We start from the raw sequence: 16,819 nt of genomic DNA, 5'->3' as shown, positions 1-16,819 counted from the left end.
GTCGTGACAGGTGCCACTTGACCCATCGCTTGAACTTTCTGGAAAACTGCTTATCCTTGGAAAACAATACATCTTTGCTGGTGACCTCATACTGCGCTTGTAGGTTTAACTAAAAAAGACCAAACAAAAAAAAACACAAATCTTTCTACATATCACACCTTTCTGCACATAAAACTGAATCAAACCACCTCTCTCTCCATAATGAAAAGCCATAGTTACAATAAAGATCAAATTCTTCCTCTTTCAACAAGAAATGATAAATTAGAGTTACAGTAGGAGTTTGTGGGTTTTAGCTAAAGCTGCTGTCTTTGGAAGAGGGTGTTTATAAGGATGAAGATTCAGGTTAGATGAAAAGCTGACTAAACATTATTATTTTCCACCTGCTCATTAGTAGGAACCATCTTGAAAGAAACAATAGTTCTGAAGAAAAATGTAATGACAGCTGTGTTTGCTTCCTTTTGGACTGAGTCACACAAGGCTCCACGCTCTGCAGCGCTATCCACTCTCCACAGTTTACAACAGAGGTGTGAAGTGAAGTCTGATGCAGATTGTGTACATGACAGAAACTCCCCTGCATTACAAAAACTAATGATATATCTATAACAAGGTTACTAAAGCCTTTTTAAGCCTTCTTCATTATACAACTCTGATTCCAAAAAAGTTGCGATGCTGTGTAAAATGTGTCCAGATAGTAATGTGTGTGCCGAATGTGATCATTTGCTAATCCAATTTGACATGTACTCAGTGGCACACAGACAATACATTTAATGTTTTATCTCATCAGCTTCATTGATTTTTGTAAATATCTGTTTGTTCTGAGTTGATGCAGCAACAATCAAGTTGGGACAGGAGCAACAAAAGACTGGGAAAGTTGTGGAACGCTCCAAAAACACCTGTTTGGATCATTCCACAGGTAAACAGGTTGATTGGTAACAGGTGAGAGTATCATGATTGGGTATGAGAGGAGCCTCCTGAAAAGGCTCAGTCGTCCTCAGCGAGGATGGAGCGAGGTTCACCACTTTGTGAACACATGATTGGATAAAGGATGTTACTACATGTGCTCAGGAACACTTTGGAAAACCGTTGTTGGTGAACACACTTCATTTGCAAATGATTGCATTCTGTATTTATTTATGTTGATAAATATCCCAACTTTGTTAGAACTGGGGTTGCACTACTGTTGAGTGAGATGTCAAGACGTCTCGGGACAGAGGAAAGTAACTGGCCAAGCATTTGGCTATTATGGACGGGTCCTGGCAAGCAAAGTCTCTTTTTTTTTTTTTTGGACTTTTTAATGCAACAACAGATTAATATTGAATAGTTCAATATTATGTAGGTTTGTATGCTAAAAGACTACCATGAAATGAAATGCTTATTTACTGTGTATTTTAATGACACAGTTAAAATCTGTTTCAGTCAATATGAATGAATTATGGCCCGATGTCATGTAGTCTCACCCCACTATCAAACCTTACAACTCTATAGCAAACAGGAAGACAATTTATGAAAACAACTTACAAAATAACGACACAACTAATACATTTGGGGCCCACTTACTACGCTTCGGTGGCTCAGGCTTAGCCTAATAAAACTGCAGCTGGTGTTTCCCAGATGAACCGAATCTCCTCAGTAAACTTTCCACTCTGTCCTGCTGTTCTAGGTCAGGTCCCTCTCAAAAACAAGCCGAATTAAAACGAGGCGTCAGGGGTGAGATGAGGGTTGGGAGAAGGGCACAACTACACCATCCGGTTCAGGGGTGGCTGCTGGTGGCGAAAACAGCAAACCAGGCCCCGGTAGTGGAGCTGGTGGAGGAGAGGAGATGGCGGGGGAGATGGCATGGAGGTGCTTGTCCGTGCTGTGGTTGGTAGCTTGGCGGTAACGTCAACGCTTGCTCCGAGTGTTTAAATGCACTCTGACTCCATTTCCGATTATTTCAGATCTGTGTGATTATACAGTATTCTCCTTGTCTTTGCCTATGCTAAATGAATGAAATCACTTTAGCTGCTGGGACGACCTCATTATCCCAGAAGAATCAATAACTCTTACTCAGTAACCTAATTTAAGACTAATTCTGCTCTACTCTGCCACTGGCTACATGGGCCTGGTATTCCAGATACCAAGTGTGCAAATCAGGAAAAACTACACAACAGCGCTTTTGTCGAGACTCCTGCAGAATCTCACAACGAAAATGAAAAAAATCAGGAATTCCAGTCAGAGTTTTTGACAGTGTAGATGAATAAAATCACTAGACTTGTGCCTGGATGGGGTATCCAGGTGTAATAATCAATATGGCCAAACCTCTCCCAGTAAGAATGCTCCTCTGATAGAGAGCAATCCAGGAACGGAAAACAGAATTCCTGGAAATGTTATCAACATAGACCAAACCATAAGGTTTGTGGGGACTGTTCCCAGAAAACACTGTCACTGGTTTCTGTTGCAGCCTTGGGTTGGTCACATGGCAGACAGAAAGTGGTGTGCTTTATTTCCAAATGCTACAAGATTATTTTCAAATGTAGCAGCATTGATTTGTGCGGACTAATCAATTAACAATTCAGTATCCTAGCCACCCCAGCCGACCAGGGAAAGATTTTCTGTTGATGTGAAGCAACAAAAAGCTGAGGAAACAGATGTCACAGTTCTACCCACACTGATTAATTGCCAAGTGGCCTCTGGGGGGTGCAGTGCAAAAATATCACAGGTGAAAATACTGCCAAAAAAAATGCTTCTGCAGGATGAATATTTAGTCCAGATTCTTACTCATAGCGAAACTGTAAGTGTAAAAGGGCAATGAATGAGAGAGAAACCTTCAGTTTTCTGTTCTGACCACAGAGCAAAGTGAGTCATAAAATGGAGCCACAAATGTTCACCTTCTACAGTCCACTTGATGGCTTGTCCTGTTATTTGCAGATTCTTGAGATGACGCATAAAGTTTAATGGTGTTACGTGAATCTGGTCAGAGGTTACTGTATTAGACTTATGTAATCATAGATGTTAGACATGTTCTTTAGATGTGCTTGTTGGAAATGTTTCAGAAAAAAAACTTCACAGCTCGTTCCTGTACAGACAAACAGAATATGTGCCTTTCTTGTGAGAAGCAATTCCCAGTGCCTCACTGCCCCTTTGAGGAATCGCCGTCCCATGAGGAGAGTTTAGAGGGAAATAGCAATTGATGGAAAACAAAACCGGCTTTGGCACAAACACACAAATGACATGTGACAAAGCCATTTTTCTTCTTTTAAACAGTACAAACAGAAAGACCAAAAACAACAACATCACAAATAGCAGACATGAAAAAAAACAATTATGATGTGATAATGGAGGAAAACAGAAATATATTTTTTTGCACAGCAAAGCCATGAATTCAACCTTTGCAAAGATAATAATGTTCAGTTTTGATTGTCAGACAGTTATTAATTTAACTACATGTTTGTGTTTGAGGTTGTAGTCTGCAGTGGTGCTGGTCTGGACTGCATTATAGGTGTTTCTAGTGTTTTGCCACGTTCCCATCACAAATGCAAGGGAGGAATATTGCATTTCAATATGCAGTTCAGTCCAACACCACCACTAAGTATAACCTCAATAATATAAAAAAAACTGTTGAATTAACACCTCTCTGACAGTGTCAACGCAAACTGATCAGGCACAAAACATCACTAAATTTAGTTTTCTGGTGTTCACATGTTTTTTTTTCCCCACACATGTTCCACAGTGGTTTGAAAGTTAAAAGATACCTATAGAAATGTATATTAACATGTACATCAACATATACACAATACATATACTTGCTATACTCTAGCACATACTATACTATATAGTATACTATATTTGTCTTGGTTAATCTTTACCAATATCTTTCTTGAAATATGTAAAATCAATCAAGGCTTTCCGTTTCAACACTGTGCAATTACACAGCCATGACTGGCATGTTTGCAAGCTTAACTTCTGTTTGTTTTGAAGTATTTATGCAATTACTTTGCATAAATTGTCATTTGTAATTTCACTGCTCACTGTTGTAAGTCATTTCAATAATAACACTATTGTACTCTACTTGGAGATATCAGGGCCTAAACAGGTTGTCATCAAATCTTTATAATACCGAATAATACAGCATGTAAACCCAGTCTAATGATGATGATATGAAGCGCTTTAGAAAGTGCTTAGTGGAAGCTGAGAAAATCTTATCCCTCTGACAAAAGTGATATTGATATATTCTAATGAAGAGGAGCCGTATGGATTAGTTACAGAATTGTAATCCAGATTAGTTGCATGAGCTGTCCAATTTACATTATTGTCTTATGTTGTCTAATTGAATTCCTTTCCTACTTAACAGTTGGGAGAGACAAATGCAGATTTGCAGTAAGTATCTCTCAAAATCCAATCCTTTATCCTTGCAACCTTCTTAATACTTTTAAATTAGCTTTTCCAAACATTTCCAAAGCACAGAGCTATTTCACACCTGAATTAAGTTTGTTACATCAGTCCCTACTCCACCAACATGTTTAATGTGTTGCCTTTTATCATTCTTCAACAGTAAATTGAGTATCTCCTGTTGTTGGATGTAACATGATACCCAATGTTTTTTAGTCATGTGACAACACATCAGCCTATCAACTTGAAGCAAATGCGGTATTGATCTCTTTGAGTCAGTATCCTCTTTTTTTTTTTTATCTTTTTTAATTTCCCATGTAATTATTCATATACTGTATTAGCTTAGCAGCCACTAACCTTATCTGTACCAATTCACATTGCTTTTTGTGGCCAATTTGTGCAGCATGCACTGGGTACTTCAGGATAAATCACACTGCAGCATCCCCCATAACCTCCCCCACACCCTAATCCATTGCTTTGGTTTCCTGCTCTTTTGATTGGATCGGCAACACATACTGTACATTCGCTAATTCTCTTCTTCACTTGAATATTTACTGCGTAAATGTACATTTACATTATAAAGTAAACGCTCCCATATGGGTGAAGGCTGTCGTGTGTCTACCTTTGAGTTGAAGTACAGCGTGATGGAACGTGAAACACTGATGTTACCTTCCATTTCTGCAGCGTTCTGTATCTTATATCAAAGATCAAAGTTCAAGCAGCAGTACTTCATTAAGAAAATTGGCTATTACGATATCTCTGCAGTGAGAGCGATACATAACCATTATGTCACTGATAGAAAGCCCCTGAGTGAAAGAGGAAGAAAAGCAAAAGAAGATGAGTGATGATTATTCGGCAATTTGCCTTGCCCAATTAAGCAATGACAAGTAATTGTTTAAACAAATTGCAACAGGATATATCTGAGGCACTCAGGGGTCATTTGCGTGATGTCAAATAATAAATAAAGACATAACTGGCTGACACGCTACACACGGGTGTGAAGTAGAGATTAAAAGGCCATATGGATAGAAGCAGGAACATCGCTGAGTGTGCTGTGATCTCTTTCCCGGGTGATGGTGGTCATTTAGAATACAGATGTTCAAATGTCCTCCTGCTCCTCTGGGTGGAAACATGCTTTTCTCTAATGCAGTCACCGCATCCTGCAATGTATTCCCATCAATTCACCTTCATTTACCAACTTGCATGGCTATTTTTAAAGGATATGCCTGGTGACATGCTATATGTTTCTCAGTGTCCACAAATTTAATAAAAAGAGTGAAGTCAACAATGAATTAATCTGACTTTCTCCAAAAACTACTAAAACATATCATGTCCTTTCATTCTGATTTCACATTGGCCTACACACATCTTGCTGCTGTAAATACTCACTCAAGATCCAAATGTGTATCAATCCACAGCAGAAAATAGTCCCCAACAAATATGCTAATTATTCCTGTTTGAGTAATATTTGCTAAAAACTGCAGTGCCCAGCTTTTTCTTAAGAAAATTCTTAAGCCTTTTTCAAAGGGAGAGTATACATTCATGAACTGTTTTTGAAGATTTATGCCTTCAATAGGGACAAAGGCTTGGTAGTGAGAGCAATAGATAGGGCAAGGAAGGCAGAAAGTATTGAGAGGTGGACTAGCACGTTGCTGGTTTTGGTGTTTTTATAGGATTTGTTGACTGTAAGAAAAAATGTAAATATTACCACGCAAACTTTTAAAAGAAATTGTTCAAATGAAGAAATTAAAGTGAAAAGACCTTTGTTTGTAAGAATCAGTTAATACCGTATAATTAGGCTTCTTATATCACAGTTCATATTTTACTCTGTTACCAGGTATAACCTCATCCCAGTCTAATATTGTCTGCTCTCTTTATCTACAAATAAATCACCCAGCAGCAATGCAAAGTTGTTTGTGTTCCCCGTTTCTTCTTCTTCATTTTACATTCTCCACATGCGCTTATTCATTCCAACTCTGTGGCTAATGCTTGTAATCCTCCTCGTCAAACAGGGAAGGCAGTTACTCCATTAGCAGGGTTTCTCATGTTGATGTCAGGCAGGCCATTGGTTTGCAAGGGAATCTTGTTAGGGTTCTTATTGACATTGTGTTTCATTAACTTGATTAATGACATCTATTGGGGCATGCTCCACAGTAATCAACATCTCTGCAGAGAGGGGCTGTCTGCAGTCAAGGATGGGACTCTCTGGGCTTCTTCTGCCCACCCTTGACTGGCCTCTCAGTGTCCTGCTTGTGTCCTAAAGGCTGCGCTCAAAAAGAATCATATATTCATAAATACCCAAGTAGTAAGCAGTGAGAGACCATGAAGTAGACCCCAGATGACCATTAGGAACTTTCCATTTCAGAACAACTATGTGTGTTCCAGAAAATAGGCCTTTTGAAATTAAGGAAATAAAGTATCTTGCATCCATATCAGCCAGGAATACATCACTACTAAATTATTTAGTGATATACATTAAGTGCTTATTCTGAAGCTTATTATCTTATCACCCTGCTTGCTTTGATTTCTTCAGTAGAAATATTATTGCAAGATGCAAATTGCCAGGTGAAAGCCTGCTATCAGTTTGATGCTAATGAAAAGGTCAGGAGAATGTATTTGCCCAGTATTAGTTTTCTAATCCTATAAGAGTATTAATAGGACAGTATCTAGGTTAACATTTGAAGACACTTGCACATTTTCACACATCAGATGTTTCCTCAAGTGGGTTTTATAAAGCAAAGTGATTTCTCTCTCCAGCTCTATCCTACATCTGCTCTTATATCTCACCCTTTAGGAGGGATCACATCCTGGGTCAGTACATTGGAGATGAGAAGCTGCTCACCTCAAATAAACAAAGAAGGGGAACACTGAAGGCCACCGATTCCCAACTCTAGGCTCTGTATGCCAGGGAAGAGAGAGACAAGAGCAGAGTTCAAAAACCCCCACCTGGAATTCATATTTACCTTTCATCATCTGCTTTTTACCCACGTTGTACTGAGTTATATTTGCTAGCACTCTTAAGGGGGAAAGCTGTGCTGGTGCAACTCCAAGCAGGTGGCTGCAGGGCTGCCAGGGTTGCTACTGTGAGAGCTTACTCAGATAATTTGCTTTTTCAGCTTATTTTCTTGGTGCATTTAGCTCAAAACAATGCTATCTGGCAAAGTAACTGCGCAAGTGCAGCAGTGAATTAATAGTATGTTTGCAATATAATATATCAACATAAAATCTTCCTTTTGTCAAGGGATTTGCTGGCTTAATACCATAAAAGTACACTACGGACAGCATTTCAATTAAGAGATCAAACTGAATGCAAATCACTTGGCAGGAAAATATCTAATAATTAAAATCTGTTGCTTTTTCAAAGCCAATTACTTTGATTTGATACGCGTTGATTGGAGAGATGTGTATCCACTCAGAGCTGGAACGAACCTGGAATGAACTATACGATGGAGGGATGTCAACGGTTAACCGGTGAGAATATTTTGGCTGGTTATGCTATGCTGGTATATAGCCTCATTTCCACACAATCCTCTGACGGCCTCGCTTAGTCTGGGGCTAATAGCAGTGTGAAAAGCCTATGAGGAAAAAATTGAAGCGTGCTTACAAAAAAAAAACACTTGGAGTGGGAACATTTCATCCAAAAAGAAACAAAGTCAAATGTAAATTACGTGATGTGACTCTTTCGTTTAGCAGAAGTACGAGCATTATGCTGCACCACATTAAGCAGAAGCCCCTGGCTTCCATCTCCGAGGATGGCTCACAGCCAAAGATCACATCACTGCTACCCGGAGGGAAAGGTGCACCGGTCTGAGGCCATCACCTAGTCGGTGTGCCAAATGATTGAGACCCATATGCTGCCAATCAGCGCGGTACAGGGTAAAGGAATTCAAAGAGCTAATTCGATCCCAAGTGCATTATGTCATCGAGAGCTGTTGTAGCTAAGACTACCGACTGCTGGACAGCTCTCACAAACAAAAGCTACAACTTAGTCAGTGGTTAATGGATGCCGGGGCTATCGAAAGCAAAGTCAAGCCATGAAAACGCTGACAAAGCCTGATTCATTTTTATGTATAGAAAAATAAATGGACAAGCATAATGCAATTGAAGAGATATGCATACTGTGCAAAGTTACCAGAGGAGAAAAATGAACATTAAAACCACATACAGACTGATGAACATACGGAAAACATACATGAAAATCAGTGGCTACGAAGAACAACAATACAACAGCCAATAGTCTGCAAGGTCCCACAGTTTAGGGCTGCAACCAAAGACCTAATCTGTCGGGTATTTTCTTGATGAATCAGTTTATTAATCCTGGCCTCAATACATCTTTGCAGGTATAAGCCAAGGATTTAACAACAGTCTTTTCTGCAAAACAGGGATAAACTCTGATCTGAAATGTTTAAACTGTTAAACGTATTTAAATAAGTTTGTGGCTTGGAATGTGCCCAGGTGTTACTTCTTCATTAATGATGGTTTCCATAAGCCTTAAGTCTTTAAGTGGCACTCGTATAATTTCTTTTATTCAGACAGTGAATGAGTTCCCTGATTTGAAAACGGAACAAAAAGTTATTTAAAGCTACAAACAGTGAATTCCTCGTGGATTTACCCCTCATATAGCAGTTCTGTCATGGAGCTCAACTGTGTCCAAACATGTAGAAGGAAACGCATCATCAGATCAAGAAGGTCAGTCAGAGTAGTCTTTGATTGTACCTTTACGTGGACCCCATGTGTGACATTATCGTACATCAACTTGGATTATGTATTCTAGCGTACAGATGGAACCTGTCTGTCTACATTCTTGGAAACAATTACAAGAGACATTCATCACCTGATTTTTCCGCCCTGATAAAACCTCTAGCATGTTTTACCCAGCATCACTTCATTTCCATCCCTCAGCTACTGTATGCCTGACTTGTGCCCAGCCGATTACGTGATCAGAGAGTGACAGACATAATTGATGAGCAACCACAGCCAAGCTAGTCTCATTCTGTCCAGGCACAGTGCAAGCCAGAGACATGACTGGGGCACCTTTAAGTCTTATCCTTTTAATTACACTCGTACTTAGCCAAGCAAAACACTCAAACTCCTGGGGAACTCCTTCAGTGGAGTAATTTGTTTGAAATGGGTAAGCGCAAAGGGAAGATGATCCAAAGACTTGCACAGTAGGCCAAGTGGAAAATCCTGATATGAGTAATATCTAGAGGAGAAATTCTCTTTTTCTCCCCCTCTCTACCACAAAATGCTGATTATACCTGTACATTTAGCTGCCAGGTTGATTTTTAAACAGACTGAGGTCTTTGGGTTACTTGAGTCAATGATTTTGAAATAAAATCACCTCTCGGGGCACAGACATGTTTCTAATCCTGAAGCCCAATTCATGATGTGTAAAATAAGCAAATGTGTTAGAAAACATACTTTTGTGCAAAAAGAAATATAATCTTTGTACTCTGTTGGAGTGTTAAGCAATTTTTGAACACTAGATGACGTAAAATCTTAAAAACAAACACAGAATCCGAACAAACTGCCAACCTGTCATGTTTTCACATTCAGCAGACACAGAGCAACATGAGCATCCTATTGGAGTCTTCACCATCTCCTCAGAAAACCTCTGCTAGACGCTCAACTCTGATAAACAAACACTAGTTTAACTCAGATCTGTCCACATTCTGGGCAGCCAGTGCCCACTTTGCTTGTCCGAGCTCGTTTGGAAGTGGCTGCCCGCAGTTATACACAGTATATCGCTGGATTGGGCGACGAGCGTCACAGCACTCAAACATACAGTTTGTGTTCGGGCTGAAGAGTTTAAAGACGCCAACATCCTGCTACATTTAAAGACATCAACACCCTGCAATACTGGACACAAATTGAAAAAACTTCAGTCTTACAGAACAGAAAAGCTTCCATTTTAACCAGTAGAGCCATAAGGACCACCGACTCCGAGACCTGACACCTGGATTGGCAAAACACACATATCTGCTGAGCTCCCACACGAATGAATCTGTTATCGAGTCTGTTTTCTGTCCTCTATCTTATCAGCACAGAGCATTGTACAAAGCATTTAGGTAGCAGCTTCTCGTATTTAGCCGGGCGAGACCGTCCCTTTCACCCGTTAAAACCACTGATTAACTTTAATTCCAAACGTGATTTTTGTATCATATTCTGGAGTTAATCTGGTTCATGGTTTGTGTCTGTAAGTCATCGTTATTGCTGCCTGTCTTGGCCAGGACACCCTTGAAAATGGAATTCATATTACCAATGAGGTTTTACAGGTTAAATAAAAGATACATGAATACAACTTTAAATGTGAGTATACAGCAGTATTATGGCAAAACAGATCCAGAGTAGACAGTCACAGGGGATTATAACTGCTGGTGAGAAGAAGGTGAACCAAGGTTGTGAAGGACTGCAGTGGATCTTTGTATCTACTGAAGCATTCACATCACGAGCAAACATGCAGTTTGCTACAAACAGACATCCTGTGCTGTTTTCAGGCCTGCCTGTGTGCTCTGAAGACACACGTTTAAGTTTGAAATCGACCTGTGGCTGTTTGCATGTTCCAGGATCAAATCTAACATTTGACCTCACTAATTGATTTTTTTGCTTGCACTACTCCGAGCTTCGCTGATTTTGTACAGTGCAGAAAGTTCACAGGGAATAATATCTTCCCACGCCCGGTGCTAGTCAGACAGTAATGATATATGAGGCCGAGTGTACTCACCGTCCTCCCGAGACTTCTGAATGAAAGCGTCGACACCGCTTTCTCCGTAGTTTCCCTCTGAGGCCACTGTGGAGACGTAGTTCCAGCGCATGGCCTTTACGATGTCCACCATGGCCTGGGCCTGGTAGGTGTCTGGAGGCACCACGCGTGAGAAGAAGTCGTAGCGGGTGTTGTCACTGAGCTCAGGAGCTGTGGAGGCGTAGCTCACCTGGGGTATCTGCACGGGAAAGAATATTGATAATAAGTCTGAAGTGACGGGAAAGGGAGTGAAGAATTTAGGGAGAGGGCAACTTCCAACAACAAGCCAAAGTGCTTTGCATAAGACATAAAAAGTATTAAGATATAAAAGAAACACAAATCAATATTTAAAAAAAAGACTATAAAAGAACACATTAATATACAAATTGAATTAAATAAAAAGCAGAGGCAAACAGAAAAGTCTTACACCTTAATTTAAAAGAACCGAAAGCTGAAGTGCTTAAACTTTTCTGGGAGTTTGTTCCAGATTTGTGGTGCATAAAAACTGAACGCTGCTCCTCTGTGTTCAGCTTTGTCTCTGGGGACAGCTGCAGCTGTTGGATCGACCTTTTACAGAGACCCGGGAAGACACACCGCGACAACAGTGAAGATAAACACATGGGCATTTTTGTCTAAATCGTGCTGAGACACAAGTCCTTTAATTCTTGATATATTCTTGAGATGAGAGTAGGCTGATTTTGTAACGGTTTTAAAATTGGCTATTAAAATTTATCAAGATATCTGTCCTGGTTCGCGGTCTTTAACATTTTTAATGGTCCTTCATTGGCTCCAAAAGCAGTTATTTATCTTAGAAATATCGAAGAAATTACCACATTTTCAGGGAGAGGTCTGACGGCATCCAACAAGCTGTCGTCCTTTTGAGACTGAAAGCAGAGCTACTGATCCTGAACCCCCGCTGAGCCTTTTAACACCCAGCCTCAGTGCTCCCTTATGCTGCAGGAGGCTGGCCAGGTCACAAGCTGAGATGATGAGCGAGGCAGACTCACGAGCGCGGGTCACTTGCTTAACATAAATAGGTCTCTCAGCATCTTAGCATAGCATGTTTTACACAGTGCAGGATGTGCTTGCTTAGCTGTCGTGTCTTTGATAAAAATGAACAAAAAAAAAAGACTTATTTTACTATTTTTCTTACATTTTCCACTGCTACAGGGTACACAGTAGTAGCTTTTAGAACAGTAAAGCTTTATAAATGCAACAACTTGCATCATGGCAGGGTTCTGTTGCTCCCACTGCTCCAAAGATTTTACTGATGTGTGTGCAGGAGAAAGAAAAATGTTACATAAGGAACTTAAACAGAAAAATAAACAGGTCAGCTAAAGCAGGAAGCTTTTTCTTGAGTGACCATAATTTGAGATTTTCTGGTGCTGCTTGTGCTTCTCAACACGGGGGACTGTTTTCAGGGATTGCACTGTGTCAGTTTTTATAATGGGTAAACTGTTTTTGTGTAAATGGAATTTTTCATCCCTATGGCACACAGTGATTCACCAAACAGAAGGCAGGGGCTCTTCCTGGTAATGATGCACAGTGTGCCTTTTTGATGAGGATCCGTCGTCATGTCTTTGTGTCTCTGAACAAAATGACGAAAAGGTGAACTCAGTGAAACATGATCCAAATGAAAAACGGCCCTGTTTTCCCTCTAGATGCCTCCTTGCCACATGCAGCATTTCATTATCACAGCCAGCAGACCTGAAGGCTGGTGTGCACGTGCGCGCACGCACGCACACACACACACACAATATTAAATATCAGGCTTCAAGGCAACCTCCTCTCACCATGATGAACACCGCTGCGCCCCAACTTACTCATTTCGGTAAAACTATATAAATAAAAACTGAAGGGGAGTTTTGTCTTGACGTTATCCCTCGGTCACAGATTGTGACACGGAAGATGTATAAAGATATAATACAGACAAGAAAAGAAGAAATAAAAACATGTAGAAAGGTGGTTACTTAGAAGGGATCTAATAAATGAAGCAGGGGATACTCGTGTGTAGGCATAAACCCATCATTTGGGTAAGCATGTTAGCTGTCATGTGCCGTATGCTGCATTTGGTGTTAAAAACATTGAGGCACCACTAAGGTCACTAAAATAATGATAAATTGCAAACCAAGGGCGAGTATTTAGCCACAAACCATGTCTATTTATACATGCCTAAATGGCCAGGCACCCTTATTTACAGGTGTTTGAGTGTACTAGAGATCAGCATGGGTGAAATACCTGACAGAGTCAAAATTAAGAGATATGACTCCTTTGGCTTTTTTTGCATCTAAATCCTTTCAATGTGGGAGGGCTACTGAAGCAGTGTACTAGAATCTACTACCCTGGTTCCAAAAATGCACAGAACAGACGACTGAGAAAGTTGTGGAACGCTCCAAAAACACCTTTTGGATCATTCACAGGTAAACAGGTTGATTGGAAACAGGTGATAGCATCATGATTGGGTATGAAAGGAGCATCCTGGAAAGGCTCAGTCGTTCACAAGCGAGGATGGAGCGAGGTTCACCACTTTGTGAACACATGACTGCATAAAGGAGATTACTACATCGGCTTGGGAAAACCTCTATCGGCCCGTTTGTTTGCTAATGGTTGCATTCTGTTGTTATTTACTTTTTACTTAGCTGACTTTTTTGGAATCGGGGTTGTATTATCATGTTTAAAAAATTTTCTATTTAATTAAATTTAAAGCGCAGAAATGGGTGAATGTAAATAGCATTTTAGTCCAGACGTTTGTATAAGGAGTAATACTGCATCTACTATAATTAAATCTGCATGTCAGTCAGCCACAGCAGTTTTTGTTATCAGAATTTAGGGCAGTGCTTAAAGATGTGTCATGCTTTAACTGTATACATATCACATGTTTATGCTATTCATAGTTTTATTTTGTGTTTGTTGTTGAATCTGTTGCTATATCCAAATTCCATACCTACATACTGATTCTACGCAGGTCTTTAGTATGTAGTGTGCTCACACTAGAAAATGACAGTATAAGCTATACTGATAGCAGACAGTATGCATACTAGTCGATTTAAGACTGTGCCGTATGCACACTATTCTCCCACAGTGCAATGCACAAAGGAAATGGTGCTCACAGCTGGAAAATTGCAGGTAAATTGCAGGTAGTGGTAAAAAAAAAGGTCCACAAAGATCCAGGCAAACAAATAAGTACTAAATGTTAAGGAAAAACTTTTTAATGTCTCTTTGACATTTAATTGGCAGTGGCATTCAGCTGCAGTCTATTGTGCGGCTAACATCGCACATACTTTAACATTTCCCGTCGGTGAAAGAGTACAGTATGTAGATTTTTGTATACTAAATGCTAAAATAGTAGAATATGATAATAGTATGTAGTACATACTGTATGGATTGGGGACACAGCTCATGCCCTTTGTCATATTTGGAGGTGGAAGTGTGTTTTGTGTAGACTTTTTTTTGACAGAATAATGTATGATAATAATAATAATAATAAAGAATGTAAACCTCATTTGATGCAGTATCTGTGCTGAATTCTTAGACCTATCACATGAAATAAAAAAAAAATGTTTTCCTTCTCTGTTTGGTACATGGGGTTTGTTTGTGGTATTTTCAGTCTCCTCCACCACAGTCTTATCCACGCTTGTCCAAGCGACCCCAGCTCGGTTTGAAATGTATTCATAAAGACAGGTTAGAGGCCAGAGTCGCTGAGGTACTTCACTTCAGTACAAAGACCTTAAAATGATTCCCTGAGCGTGCCTCAGCAGGGGGAAAACATGAAATAATGATATGGAAAACATAATAATGGAACTGAGTGCATTCATGGACTGGAATCTTTTAGAGCTTACCTAACAGAACTCAGCATACTTCTGATGGGGGTTATTGGGGGATAAAAGAGAGAGAACGTTTTCGTGTAACTAAAAGGCTCCTTTGAAATGTTGAGTATTTTCACAACAATTACTTCTCTATTTAGCAGCGTTGGTGGCATTTCTAATAAGGTCCACAGGCATCCCTGTAGACTCGTTAAATGCTTAAAAATGCTTTGTTCAGTGGAAATAACCCCACACAAGGTGTCTGCGTCCCTGTAATTGAAGTTACTGTTTTGTTATGTTATTGTAATTAAAAAATGGTTCTCCTAATTAAAGACTTGTTTTTCTGCCAAATGTGTTGCTCTCCTCCTCATCCAGCTGCCCATTTCTTGTTACCTCCCATATTAGGGATCACACCGACAGACGGATAAATAGACAGGATGAATGAATGGTATGCAGCTACAAAATAGCCACGCAGACCTGCACAGCACCAAATGATCAAGAATTTCTTCACATTAAATTGAGAGAAAGCAGGTAGGGTGGTCTGCAGAATATGGGATCACTCCTTAAGTATGCACAACATGACGCATGGGGATTAAGGTCTAGGGCATCCTGCTATTTACCCTGCGTCTGAGATGAACAATACTTCATCAGTTAAAGGAAGTCTTTCAACATAAGCCATAGGCAAGACTGAATGAGCGTGTTTCCCTGTCTAGCATGTGACTTTCTCAGCTGTCATACCCAGCGTGTTCTCTTTGCAGCAGAGCGCAAAGCTGTTTAATTGTTGCGAATATTAGCAGGTACAGTTCTGGACCAAAAATAGATTTCTGTCACACTGTGTCAGTCGCCGTGAGGGTGACAAGTGGCTGTTCGCTTTGTGACGTGCAAACCGTCCATTTTGACCAGAATGTTGCAAGATCTCGCTCATCAACCTTTGTTTGCGATCATAGCATCCAGTACCCGAGTTTGTGAACTCTGCTTCTTATTCAGTTGATCTTAAAATTACATTTAAGTCTCAAGACTGTATTTGCATTGACTGTAATACAAATAACTCATATTACAATATCCCCTCAATCTGTGTGTTGCTGTATATGTGTGCAGTTTAGTGCATCATCATCCATGATTCAGCATCTCATTCTGAAATGTCTGATTTCTAATTCAAATTTAGCTCTACTGATATCAAGACATTTAATACTAACATTTTCAAATGTTCTAAGATCAGCTTAGGCCTCTCTGAAAATTATAATTTGGCACAGAACGTGTTGCATCCCTTTATGTTTTACAGTACCATTTAAGACCTGTTAGTGACTGCCTGGTGCCACATTTATCTCAGCTGTTGTTTGCTTTGTTGAGCATCCTGTTGAGATGAGGAGCAACTTAATGATGATAATGCTGGGACCTGAAGTGTAGGTGCAGTATTTTTCCATCCAAATTATACTGGGATGCAAAACAGCTGACTCTATTTGCATCTGTAATTCAGACACATGACAGATCCTTGCAACCTGCACTGCGGCCCAAATGCATGGCATCTGCTTCAATCAAGCTGCATATGAAAAACATGGATGGGTAAACACAGTTTATCCTTACTGCTTGGCAATCTCACTTCACCACAGAAGAACACAGCAAACGTAAGCTAACCCAAGCTGTGTTTCTTCACGTCCAAACCATACGAAACCAGCGTACACGCAGCAACAAAACCAATGACTGTATTCCATATTAAATTCAAAACATATTCAAAACAATCCCTCTAAATCATTCACAAACATGCTAAAAAGAAACTGTGATCAAAGCTGAAGCAATTCATGGATTAATTAATGGATTAGTCAATCAACAAAAAAATAATCAGCAATAATTTTGATCAGTGATTTAAGGTATGCTGTGGAAATTTTGCTCTATTGTGCACTTTCAT

The 16,819-nt window shown here is 39.9% G+C and overlaps 1 protein-coding gene across 1 annotated transcript in view; it reads right to left on the bottom strand.

Moving 5' to 3' along the window:
* LOC121612311 (metabotropic glutamate receptor 4-like) overlaps positions 1-16,819 on the bottom strand; it is a gene marked incomplete at its 5' end in the record, with an annotated part of 123,906 nt that overhangs the window by 61,140 nt on the left and 45,947 nt on the right. The window contains one exon of the mRNA XM_041945117.1: positions 11,093-11,309. Within this exon, the coding sequence (XP_041801051.1) occupies positions 11,093-11,309 (217 nt within the window). The remainder of the gene's footprint in view (positions 1-11,092; positions 11,310-16,819) is intronic.

This window comes from Chelmon rostratus, chromosome 2 (assembly GCF_017976325.1).
Source record: "Chelmon rostratus isolate fCheRos1 chromosome 2, fCheRos1.pri, whole genome shotgun sequence".
Lineage (NCBI taxonomy): Eukaryota > Metazoa > Chordata > Actinopteri > Chaetodontiformes > Chaetodontidae > Chelmon > Chelmon rostratus.
The sequence above is the reverse complement of the archived record's forward strand: the minus strand, read 5'-3'. Positions and strand labels throughout refer to the sequence as shown.